The sequence below is a fragment of the Clinocottus analis genome, unplaced genomic scaffold (assembly GCF_023055335.1).
Source record: "Clinocottus analis isolate CAN_PGR_092001 unplaced genomic scaffold, fCliAna1.0.p SCAF_4, whole genome shotgun sequence".
NCBI classification, from domain to species: domain Eukaryota; kingdom Metazoa; phylum Chordata; class Actinopteri; order Perciformes; family Cottidae; genus Clinocottus; species Clinocottus analis.
The window spans coordinates 9,196,945-9,210,303 of NW_027176153.1; the positions used below are offsets into that span (position 1 = coordinate 9,196,945).

A 13,359-nucleotide genomic window follows, 5' to 3' on the forward strand; every position below is an offset into this window, starting at 1 on the left:
CAACCGGAGGAATCGCCCCCTGGTGGTCGGTAGAGAGAATGCAAGTTTTAAAACACGTCCACATCGGATTCACTCGGCAGAACCGGAAGTGAAGGAGGTTTATTCTGTGAGGAAGCTGAGAGTGTCGAACTGCATCTCACTGTTCCTGTGTTTGGTTACTGTACCTGAACATGCGTTCACACTTTATTATATGGGGAGGGGAATGATATAAATTGCGTTGCCGTATGGAAATTAACCACGCATACGTCACACACACTCAATTAGACTTACATCAGCTCCGGGGGTTTGTAGAGAAAAGTTTTTGTCAGTTGGTTTATCAGATTTTTCTTTGTCTGTTTGTTTTCGCTGTAGTCTCTGTCTGTTTTTGTTTTTTTTATCTATCTTTAATGAATCTTCCTTCATCTGTCAATTTTGTTTTTCTGCCTTTGCTTCCTTTAAACCAACACCTTTCATCTCGCTCCTTCGTCTGTCTGCGGCTCTTTTTTTCCTCTTATGTGTCTACTCCCCTCTCTTTGTCTCTCTTGTCTTCTCCTATCTGTTACTCCTCTCTAGACCCCTCGCTTCTCTTTCTCCACTGCTCCCTTCATTCCTCTCTTTCTCTCTCTCCCTCCCTGCTCTGCAGTTGACTTATTGATTTCATTTTCATACTGTTGGCAGTTGTTCCCTCTGTCATCAACCATCAGCGTTACCTCCTTTCACGCCCGCATTGATCATCGTACAGCCGATCACAACCAATCACCAGCGAGCGTCATTATCTGCTCTCGCTCTTTCTTTTTTCTTCTTCTTTTGTTGCTCGTCTGTCTCGTATTGTGTGCTCTGTGGGTTATATTTTCTAATCTAGCCATTTAGTACTCCGGTGAAATAACAACCTGGTACATTTAAGTATTTAGGTAGTCTCTCTCTCTCTCTCTCTCTCTCTCTCTCTCTCTCTCTCTCTCTCTCTCTCTCTCGGCAAACTCGGATGGAAAGCTGAGGGGTTTAAAAGAAAACTGCATCACACCTTTCACAAGAAATGATCACAACCTCACTCTTCTTCGAGCAGAGAAATTACACTTTACAGCAGCTGTTGTGTTCCACGTGAAATTTTCCCTTACTTTTCCTTTCACGTCCCCATGCTTCCATCCTTTCTCTCGCTCCCTCTCCCTGTATTGTACTCTCCCTGTCTTTTGTTGCGCGGCAGTGTGCGATCGAACGGCAAATCTGGAGCCTTTGCTTCCTCTTTTATCTGCCTCGTAGCCCTCGGACGCCTCAAAGCGTTCAAACGAGGGCCGAGTCGAGGGAGAGGGCTAAGGTCTCCTGAGGGAGGCATTTTCACCAGCTTTTGTACACCTCGCTGACCTTTCTGAGTGCCACCGCAACCGCCGACTCGCGACCACGAGACCCCCTGCCCCTTTTTTCCTCTTTCCGCGTTCTGTAACTGCGAGAGGGGGGGGTCCAGATAATAATTCACCACAGTCCTGTATTGTGTTTTGTTGAAAGCCACCCCGGCCACACACGCAATTGGCACACTTGGTTGTTTTTTTTAGGCGCATTTCACACCAATATTCTGGTAAGCATTTTATCGCCCCCTCTCTGGTGCGTTAGGAAGAGGTTTTGTGGAAGCGGGACCACCAGCTGGGATAAGAGAGGACAGCAGCGGGGCTTTTAGGTGGCTTTTTCACTGGCTTTGTTTTTTTTTTTTCAATGCCTCAAAGCAGCCCGCAACATTATCGGAACAGTCCACTTCATACCAGCCTCTCTTTTGTGTCCCGTTGTCACTCAATGTGTCCGTCTACCCTACCTCCTCTTTCTCTTTATGAGTCGAGGCCCGCTTCTCTTTTGTGGTTGCTTTCCAATTCACACCATGTACTACTAAAGAGATTGATTATTTTAGGGTTTTTTTTCCCCTTTCTTTTCTCTGGACTTTTTGTAAATAAATAAATGCCATTGTGTCATTGTTTTTTGCCACAGCTGTGTTGACAAGTTCACCATCACCAACTTTTACATTTTTTGTTTTTTCTACAGTTATTTACAATTATTTGTCCAGCCGATGTACTAAAGGCAGCTGCGTATTCGCATGATACAAAAATGATAATACATTTATAGGTCTTTTGTTGTGGGTGGTTTTGTCCAATTGACATAATTCATAGCCTCAGGGTTGGGGATGGGTATCGTTTGGGGTTTTTTCCGATACCGGTGCTCAACCGATACTTTTAAACCGATACCGGTGCCTGAACCGATACTTTTTTATTGCCAAAGCCATTTTTTTCTTCAAATTGAACAATATATTAACTGTTTAAAGTATAATATGAATATAAATACATACAAACTACAGCTTTAAACTTTTTAACTTCAAACTATAAAGAATATTTATTTATTTATTTATTTAAAAAAGAACAGACTGAACAGACTTCTACAAACGGCTGCTTTACTGGACAACACGTCATCATTAATATCAACTGAGAGCTTTACTGGACTACAGCTTTGTTTCAACAAGCCGAGGACGGTAAAACCTCCTGCACTCATGTCGTCTCCTCAGCGATCACTGTGTGAGCGCACTGCGTGTGCACACTGGTAGCCCCGCCCCCTTGCGCCCCGCTGCATGCAGCAACATGAGAGGGAGCGGAGCAGTGACTGCGCTCTGATCCGCGCCATTTTAATAAAGTATCGATACTAAAAATATGCTAAATCCTATCGTTTTTCACGCACGGGTACCGCGCTACCTTTTTAGTATCGGTATACCGTGAAACTTTACAGAGTAGTGTAAAAAAAAAAAAGGATTTCAATCTGCTCAGGCACCGAAAGGAAGCACCGAAATCCGCGTTGTGTTTCGGTCGGGTAGGTACCGGACGTCTTGGAACCGGTGCCACATTAGCACCGGTTCTCGGTACCCAACCCTATTAACCATAGACTGTACATAGGAAGTGAACATAGTCATCGTGGTGTCACCCGTTGGTTTGTGAACTTGTGGTTCTGAAGCCTCAAGTTCAGCATTTTGGTCTTTTTTTTTTTGGTCTTTTAGACAGTGACCATATTTGTTATGTGGAGGAGTGACGTAGAGGCGCTGTATACGGCTCTAGTGGTCAATCACAGGAAGCCCCTTCCATAAGCAGCAGATAGATAAAGTACATTGCTACTATCAACACATTGCGCGTAAGAGCGTTCGTGACACCATCAAGGTCACAAAAATGCATGTTCGATGTCTACAACGGTATGACAAACGGCTTCTGAATGTTTGCAGTCAGGAGGTTTGGAGTGCTGCAATGATGATGTGGTTTTAGTCGGTCAAGCTGGAAGTTGGCGTGGCACTGGTTCCCTAAACAAAAAGCCTCTGGGAGGTCTAAAGGAAACACCGATACCGTCGCCACTCTCCCCATTCCTTTTTGTCTGCATAGGGATTGGCGGATTTTTCTTGTGTTGTCTATATCGTTTTTAATTGAACGGCTTTGGATTTTGGACTTATTGATTGCCATGAAAAAATAATGAACGTATCAATTAATAATGAAGTTCAGCTGTAGTTGTGGAGGCTGAGGCAGAGTATCTCGCAAGCCTGAAATGAACTTTGTTAGTGGAGACAATCTTCGCAGTATATGTTCTCCTCCGCATTCCCCCTCCACCTCCACGCCTCCATCCCTCAGCAGTGGAGTGGTCAGGCCTATCAACCGCAGAGCCTCAGCCCCATCACCTGGGAGCCCCAATTGCCTGCCAGTCATCAGATAAAATGGATTTCCAATTGAGTCAAGGCTGCGGGGCTGGGTCAGGCAGACTGGAGAACAGGCAGACTTCTGCTGCTCGTCTACCTCTCCTGACTTTCTGTTTGTTGTTGTTTTTTTTCTTCTTCATATTTTTTCTATCTCCTACTGTGTTCGAGGCCTGTCCCTCGTCTTCTCTCCCCCACCCCCCTCACTCTGTCTCTCTGATCTGCTGGCCGGGGCCACGTTAAATGAAAATGGGCTGGTTGTAAAAGCCCAGATACCCAGCGCGTTATCTGGGAGGCAGCGTGGTGGAGCCGCAGCAAGACTTCTTAGTGCGTGACTGCTTGAACTCAGGATGGTTCTTCAATTAGAGCAACAGGTGGGAAATCCATTAGTTTGTTAGTGGGCTGAGTTTTTAACCATTTTTTTTTTTCTTTTTCTTTTTTATACAGTAAAAGTCTACACACCATGTTCAGAACCGGTCACAGTGCTAATTGCTTTTCTGAGGTCTGTTGAACAGACCAAGTTGCATTCTCATTCATGAGTATCCCCTCTAGCAGAGGTTATGCAAGACTTTATACTCAATAATGGATTCATTGTTGAGTTAATTAATCAGCCAATAATTCCAAACATGTGTCGAATGTGAGGATTTTTGTGTTTTGGACACATTGATTATTTGGAGGAATGATTAAAGATTACTTGATAATGTAAATCGTTATGATTTGTGGCTCTCCTAGTTCCTGTTTTTATTTATATATATATATATATATATATATATATATATATATATATATATATATATATATATATATATATATACCTCTTTTAACACATGCGCAGAATTAGCTTCTAATATACCTATTGAACTATTTCCGCTCTAATGCAGCTCGACGTAGATGTCAGATGTTCACTTGGGAAGACGTTGTCGTTTCACCGCAGCACAACCAGCTTAAGTAACATCTCAACGCGGCGAGGGGCGTTCAAGAGGAATGCGTCAAACCAGCCTCACTGAACAACAAAGACCCCTCACTAAGTCTGCCTGTGACAAGCTGAGTAGCACAGTTGCGGAATTAATATTGTTGAGGATGAGGGGTTCACCAAAGTTTTGCGAGTGGCAACGGGGGACCCGAGCATCAAAGCACCGCAAAGACACACAATCATGACTCAAATCCACGTGCTGTGTAAAGCTGGAAAGAACAAAACGGAAAATGACTTGGCTGCTACGGATCATGTGGCGCTGACAGCGATCACTGGACTTTTGTGAGTAGTGAGAATTACCTGGTGAGCAGACGTCCTCTTTTTCCTGGACATGTCCTCTTTTACAGACATAATAAATGCGTCCAGCAGGGATTCCAAAACGTCCGAGATTTTGCAGTGATACCAATGCAACAATATTTTCTCCGCAAATGGAGAAAATCTTGTGAGGGACTCAAAGTGTGAACGAACTGCAGAAGAGAGCATTAGTCATTTTCAATCGTCATCTAATACTTCGCAAAGACAAATTTCAGTTTTCATAAAGTTTTTGTCAGTAAAGTTGCTGCATTCTTTCATTTATGGTTTATTCCAGAGGGACAGACGCAGCTTGCTGCACATATACAAACTAGAAGACATATCTGATGCGAGTATCAGAGCTCACTGGAGGAACCGCGGTGACTGTCACGCACTCTGCCTCCTCAGTCGCATCACCCGTCATCTTCATCACCTGAACATAAATGAACAACGTCTGGAAATAGAGCCGGTGACGGCGCTCGCTCCCTCCCACCGTTCCCTCATTGTCAGTCCTAATCATAATGACATGAGAAAACATGAATGAATATAAATAAATTGTGTTCACCTGCCAAACTTCCTTTTTCTGAACAATATCCAGGATGGTGGGTAGCACTGATTGTCACGATCATTTTGAAAGCAATGTGTGTGATTGCTGTAAACACTCGTAAAAGGACAAATTAGGAGGGAACGAGTGTTCAGGGATCCTTCCTCCACAAACAATTTGATTTCTGCGTCTAAAAAATAATTTTCTTGTTCTTGCTCTCGGTAGTTGATTCACTGTATAGAACCACTGATCAGCGGGCTCATTTTAATGCATTAACATTCATAAGGTGCTTCACATTGACCAGTTATGGTTGATAGCAGGTTTGTAGAAGGCGGGATGAGAGGCGGACCACATTTACAGGTTGTTTGAGGATTTACAAGAGGAAAGTGTGCACTTGAAGGCGTATGCAAGGTTTTATAGATCAGAAGTTCCTTTGGGGGCTTCGGTGCGTTTTCTCCTCTCAACGTACGCAAACATTTAGTGTGAATCCTACATACCACTGTTTTCCCTACCATTATATTAGGGGGGCAGGGCGCCCCCCTAATATTTGCAGTCTCATTCTTTTTTGTTCTGCAATTTGCTTTTAGTTTTCCAAAATGACCTATTTATTAGTAAATACATATAATTTATTTTTTGCAAAGATAGAACTTTATTTTAATTGTTTGCAATTTTTTTCTTCTTTTTTTGCCGTGTAACGGGGCAATCTGGTTTGATTGAAAGTTATTGCAATTGTCCTTTATTCTATTATTTATAAAAGCTCAGATGGAGTCACAAAATGATGTTATTTACAGAAATAGTAATGCTTTTGGTGTTTGTGTCATTGTCGGTGTCGTCGAGCCCCCCCTCCTCTCCAAAGCTGTACACCGAGGGGAAAGACTGCCTACTGTTTATAATTGAAACTGTAAAAACGTATCACAAGAGTCGTATAAGCAGGTAAAGTTCGCCCAGTTGTCATGAAGAATTGAAGAAAATGTCCATTTAGCCCGAGCACAACTTCCTGTCCATGTGGCTGAGGTTTATAGTTCATTCTCAACCTTAGATGTGATCACATTTTTCTGCAAAGGCCATTTTAGTATCAGGTATGCTTGTGACAAGGTTTACATCGTATCTACTGAAAGTAGAAACAAGAGCGGCAGTCTGATAGATCTGTTTTAGAGACGTGTAGTCATAAATACTCTTTCTCTCAGTTTAGACTTCAAACCGTCTTTAAAGTACTAGAGTAGTTCTAGTAGTTAGAAATCATCTCTCATTTCTTTATTCTAGAAAGCAAAAGAGATCTTCATATTTCCCTACAATGTTATTTTAAAATCTTGAACGTTACAGGCACAGTGCAAGCAGCAAGGGACGTACATGTAGGTGTACATAACTACAACATTGTTTTTTTTGTCATGTTTTGGGCCTGAACCAGCGACATTGTTTTTTACACACAGTTTGTGTTTCTCAAATGTCAACATTTCTGCTACTAGAGCGTTCGGTGAGGTTCATTTCATCAAAGTTTAACAAAGATTTTTTAATTTTATTTTTTCAAGGAGAAAAGTATGTTCTCAGATTTGCGCCATACGTGAACACTTAAAGTGCGGAATTGAGCTGAAAGGCAGATGATGGCTGGAGGAATGGATGAGAGGAGAACAGACAATATGTTGGGGCAGAAGAATGGAAAGAGAAGGGAAAGCGAGGAGAGGAAATCAGAGGGATGAGATGAGAGGGCGGAAGAGGGGGGCCGTATTGATCACCCTGCTCTGTGAGTCTCTCTGTGGTTTTAATGGTTTGAATTTCACAGCTGGAGGGGACTCTGCGGTGCTTAGAACAGATACCATCATGCCTTCTTCACACACACAGGCACATACACAGTACATACATGCAGTCTGCCCATCTGACGGCTGGCTTCTGGTCAATGCTCCTCGAGCCTTCCGCCCTCGTTTAGCTCGGTGCATCGTTCCACACGGGTCACTAAAGGACTTCAGCGGGACCAGCAGCCTGCTGCTGTCCAGCCTCCAAAGCCAACAGGCTGAGACCCATCGATGTCTGACTGGCACACCAAAGAGATGCCGGTGTTGGCTTTATTGAATAATAACAAACCATGGATTAATAATAGATTTAACTCCTAATTAACGTATTGACTGAAATGTTGTTTTATTTATTCATCTTAATCGAATAAACCATGCAATTCAAATGTATGCCAGTGTTACAGGCATGCATTAAACATCAAGGAAGCACCTTAATTCATCCTCAGTTTTCCAAACGCAGTAGATCAAATGGTGGGAGTTACAAGTACTTTACAAGGTTAGACAAAAAAAACTTTATTCAAATTAAAGACGACAATTTCTTTTAATGCAAATAGATTACCCTAAAGTAATATAAAAAAATTGAAGGCGATAACATTAATAAGCGAAGACAAAGGCAATGTGTTATACCTTGCCACATGCTCCAGAGATACAGGGGGCAGCATTTCATCCCCATTACAATATAAATGCATAGTCAACATTTTTAAATGCATCCCAGGAAGGTTGAGTCAAGTGTGCAAAGCGTTTTTTTTCTTTTTTGTTTCTGCCACATTGGATTTAAACTAAATCAAAACGGGCGATGGATGTACTATTGACAAGCCCTCCTGGCCGCTCTACGTCTTCGTCCTCTCGTTCTGGACGGAGGACAGACCGGACTCTCCATCCTCCTGCGACCAAATCCACTACCGTCATTGACACAACACTGTAATGTCTTCATATTCTGTTGACAATGTTAAAAAAAAATACAAAAATGATGGCCAGATCATATTGCACCAATTCATTAAAACAACTATTTTTAGATATATTTTGAGAATGGATTTAAAAGGTGAAGCGGCAATTCAGCATTAACGGTAATGTACCGCTGATGGCGTTAAACCATAAAGTACCTTAAAAGTAATCAGTAGAAACTTGGCGATGGGAGGATAAAACACAGCTGACGTGATCTTATCTTCTGGTATTTGTTCAAAGCTGAGCTGTTTGTTTTGGGGGGGATTACTCCTACATTCAAATAATTATTGAACTTAGATGACAGGAAAGCATGACTGACCTTCTCGAGATCAGGTTGACTGAGAAAAGATCAGATTTTTTAGATGCCCATCAGCTGATAAAAACACGATTGAACGATCCAATGCAACTTGCGTTTCAAAGGAAAGGTCAAATATAACACCCGGGTTTCTGGCTCCAGGTTTAACATCCGTAGACATCGGAGTCGAGAGGTTTTTCTAAAATAGGGATCGACTTTGGGAGACCAAGGAGAGTTGTTACAGATTTTTTTTAATATAGCCTAAAGGAGGTTTCGGGACAACTAGCACTAGCAGTCGACACTTATGGCTCTTTGGGGCCGCACTTAGGCCCAGTGGTGCTTTGAGTTCAATTCTAATGTCAGCATGCTAACATGCTCTTCATCGCAACATGCTGATGTGCTGCTGATTGCCCTTTTCAACATCTGAGTCACAAGCTAACATTTGCACATTAGCAGTGAGCAAAAGTACAACTGAGGCTGATGGGAAGGTCATTAGTTTAGCAGGTATTTAAACATTATTTAAAGTAATGGACAATGTAAAAAATGTGACCTGATGATGGTGCCAGATAAAAAAAAAAGTCAGAGAATCACCAAAGTTATTACAACTTTCTGTTCTGTGGGGGAAAATGAATCTCCACCAAATGTCATGGCCAACCTTGCATTAGAGTTGTTGAGACAATTAATTCAAAATGGAAAATGTCAAACTCATAATGGCGCTAGAGGAAAAGTCAGGGGATCATCAAAGTCATGACAATTTGTCATAAGAGGGTCATTAATGTCCTCACAAACCTTCGCGGCAATTCATCCAATATTTGTAGAGATATTCCAGTCCGTCCCAAAGTGTTGCACCACCTTACATCGGTACCCTTGGCATTAGGAACAGTAGTGGGACGTGTCTGACATCACAGCTCAGAAAAGAAATAACAGGGATCTTGATGGAGCCAAACTTCTGCTCCATTTGATAAAGACTGTTACTGATTAATGACAACATTACAGTCTTAAGTCTTATACAAATGGGGTCAAACAAACTGTGTGAGAAATAAAAAAGAGATGGAGGGACAGAGCAGGACACACTAATGGCACAAAGAATATACCCGAGTCATCCCAACTTGTGAAGAGAAAGCGATTGAACGGTAAACGTTAGAGACTTCAGTTTGCTGAACTTGAAGTTTAAATTCCAGGTTATGAACCACAAGACTCCCCCCGTTTGTATTGTGATACAATACAATCTGACATCATCGTGATAATAATTGTTTGTCTTTCGGAGATCTGTTTCTAGTCCGCTACAGGTCAACATTTGTACTACTTTATGTATCTTAAACTATGCTAATGGTTGAATGGTGATTGGTTGTTCCAACACTTTGCACAACACTATTGGATGGATTGCTATGACAAATGTGTACGGACAAGGAGGAGCTGGAATATTCTCTTCTTGGTGAAATGTCTTGACAACTGTCAGATGGATAGCCACAAATTCTGGTGCAGAGAGCCACGACACCCAGGGGACAAATCTTACTTACTTTGGGGATTTCTTTTGGTCAGCAAGTCAAAGTTTACACTATGAACTTACACTTGACACTCATGACTGTGGTGATCACCACACTTTTCCTCTCGCGACATCTCGTGGTTGAACAATAGATATCTCTCCATCGATTGCTCACTCTGTGACTCATGTTATTTTGGTTTCAGCAGACTGAAGGTTCATCCTTACGACCCTTCCAGTCGCTTGTCCCGTCCGTGCTGTTGGGAAATCTTTCAGCGACAAAGAGTTTTCTTTACAAACTCGATCGCCACGAAATGCTCAAATCCAGTGGACTTTATAATTGCACTCTGTTGACATGTTTCCACGTATCATTTGCATGATCCTTCCTGAGAGGAATATGTGAGAGGGTGTTTATGTCGGGAGCATCACATCTGCGTCTGAAAAAAACAGACCACGTAGTCGGGCTCGAGTCTTTCCTTGGTAATAAGCTTATATAATCACAGCTCGGAGCCACCGTTTTAGATATTGGCATTCTTGAAACACATCAGTAATAACTAATAAGGCTTCAACAAATTCATCGCCCTTTTCATTGAAGGCCAATCACCTACTTTTAAACACCCATGAGCGTCCACTTCTTAATCTATAACTTGATGTGTTCTGTTGGGACCGTCTCACTAACAAGCTAGATCACCGAGCTTTTATTGATCTATACGACAGGTCAAACTCCAAGGTTATTGGAAAAGGTCTGCATGGAGCCAAGAGCTCGACTCCAGTTGGCTGCTTCTACCTTTGGCTTGATATGCTCTCTCTCTGTCTCTGTCTCTCTCTTTCTCTTTCAAGGTGTTAATTGATCACAGTCAGTTCATGGGTGAAGCCCGCTCACAGTATTTAAGATGAGGTCGTACGCTGCAGCTGGGAACACGGTGTCAGACCTGTTGGGTTCTCTCAGGGTGATGAAGTGCCCGGGTTTCAGGGACCTCATTGATCTTCAGTTGAAAGATGGGAGGTTGCAGTGCTTAGATCAATTGCACAGAGCTGTTTTCAAGTTTTCGGCTGTAGCGCTCTTGGAGGTCTTTGCATCTTCCACACATGGACTGAATGCTGGGGTGTTCAGAGAGCATGAATAAGAATGGACCTGAATTTACTTGAAATGAGTTTTGGGTAGATATCATGCATAATAACATCCAGGCCACACCGCCTCTTTGAGCTTGTATGTTTGCCTTTCATTATGGCCAATGTATTTAATTATACATTTCAACAGAAAATAATTAAGAAGTGTTTGATCATTTGTTTATAAAAATATACGATTCAACTTATAGCAGAACATGTCGTATCATATCAAGTATTTTTTTTAAAAGGATTCAGTCCACAGAGAAACATAAGTTTCTACTCTTGTGTTGACATATTGTACAGATACAGACAATTAAATTGTCTTTATCCTTTTCCAATAGTGAGGGACACTTGCTGGGAACATCCGCATGTGTCCGGTTACTTTGGGATAACAATCTAAACAACTGTGAAATACACCATTAAATGGCGCTCGTACCAACTCTGAATTATCGATTTTCATTCAGAGACTTTTCTTCGAAAGCAATTATTCACTTTATAAAAAAAATAAAAAAACACAGATCCATCTTTCTTTCAACACATTCAGACCTTTAACTGAGACAATCACAGAAAGCAGGACCGAGCGCCGGGTCGCTCGCTCTGTGTGTGTAGAGAGCGTGACAGAGAGGAAGCACAACATATTTCTGTAAGGTATTAGTAAAAATGACAATTTGAAAGTCCATTCCCAAACTTCTAGCGTATCGGTTAAGAAAAAAAAAATCCTTCAACTGATTTAATATGTCAAGGGGAACAGGCTCATAAAAATTGTAACGCCAAACACCAAACACAGCCTGCATCAACAAAGAAGTTTACAAGTTGAGGGTCGTTCTCATCTTGTCAACTTCCTGCTGTTGCAAGTTGTTGCAGCATGGAAAGGCCACTGAGGAAGCGACGTGGACAGTCGACCGGTCCTCTCCTCTTCATCACTGAGATAATCCCTACCATCAACGCCTCTGACCTTTCAGTTGTGTTCGAGTGCAGCTGGGAAAATATGCACAAGGCCCGGCGGTCGTCGCTCCTAAGAGCTTCTCAAAGGTCGGAGGGTGTGGCAAGAGTGCAGATGGACTAATTATCTTCTCTTTCTTCCATCTTTCTCTTCTTTTAGAACCTGCTGGTCAACCACGGATGACGAGGGGGAGGAGAAGGGCAGAACGGTCATCTGAAGTCGGCTTTTACTTTGGCACTAAGGGCGGGACTGGCCAGCTTCCCGTTTTAATGTTATGAGAGAGTGGCTTTTCTGTTCGCATGCTTTGTTTTAAAAACATTCTCATGATGGTATTTATCTGCGGTGTCATCCAGTAAAGGATGCGCTGTTGTTTTTGCACTGCTACATTTTACCAGGAAGCTTTTTGGAAGAGAAACAACTCTGCTCACTTAGATTCCTGATTCGTTTTCAAATGCCGTCATCCACATGTTCAGGAGAAAGTCTTTCTAAGATGTGGGCTGTAAAGATGCATTCAGGGTCAGTCCTCCATATTCTGAAATTCAGTTAACTGTTCACACTTCCTTTTGTTGGGATCTTTTCAGGTGTGAGATGAGTCGAGTCCATTGGGACTGTCCTGGTTTTGGTGACTGACTGAAAAAAAGTGATTGAGTTTTATTGTTTGTTTTTTCAACAACACAGGAGTAAATGCTCAGGTTATCCTGGCCATGGCTTAAATCCATCAGACCTGTAATGTATGAATTTATTAAACCCTTCATATCCTGTGACAATCTTGTCGGTGTCTTCATTTATTTATTTCTCAACCATCTCATATTTGTATTAAACTATGTATTCATTTGAATTGGAAAGCTAACAACATTAAATACAAAAAAAAGGGATTAATTGTGATTCCTCGAGAGAAACGCGTCATTCCTTCTTGATGATGATGGCGGCCGCACTGAGAAATTGCAGACAAGGGTTCACTCTGGCTTCTCCTTCTTCTCTATGATGTGCACCGCGGGACAGCGCTCATCGAGGACCTGCACGACGATACAACGAAGTGCGGTCTGCAAACGGAGCCCGGTGAACGACTCCTTCTGCTGTTGTGTGGAACACTACTTGTGCCGTGTGGGACGGGAAGTCAGTTTGTGGTTGCTCGTGGAAAGAAATAATAGGATTATCAACTGATTATGAACTGAGTTTATTTGGCGCCTTGAATCCAGACGAGAGCAGGCGGCCGCTGCAGGAGGCGGTGACAAAAAACTGCAAAGTCACAGTTTTCAGCTGCCTTCAAAGTATTAACAGGAAGTCACAGAAAAAACGACTTCCTGTT

General features: G+C 42.3%; 1 protein-coding gene across 2 annotated transcripts in view; it reads left to right on the forward strand.

The window, feature by feature from the left end:
• The window catches only part of chchd6a (coiled-coil-helix-coiled-coil-helix domain containing 6a), a 68,394-nt gene extending 55,577 nt beyond the window's left edge, over positions 1 to 12,817 (forward strand). For both annotated transcript variants that reach the window (XM_068598240.1, XM_068598241.1), the window contains one exon: positions 12,210 to 12,817. In XM_068598240.1, coding sequence (XP_068454341.1) covers positions 12,210 to 12,233 — 24 coding nt within the window. In that variant the 3' untranslated portion in view covers positions 12,234 to 12,817. The remainder of the gene's footprint in view (positions 1 to 12,209) is intronic.
• The last annotated feature ends 542 nt before the right edge of the window (positions 12,818 to 13,359 follow it).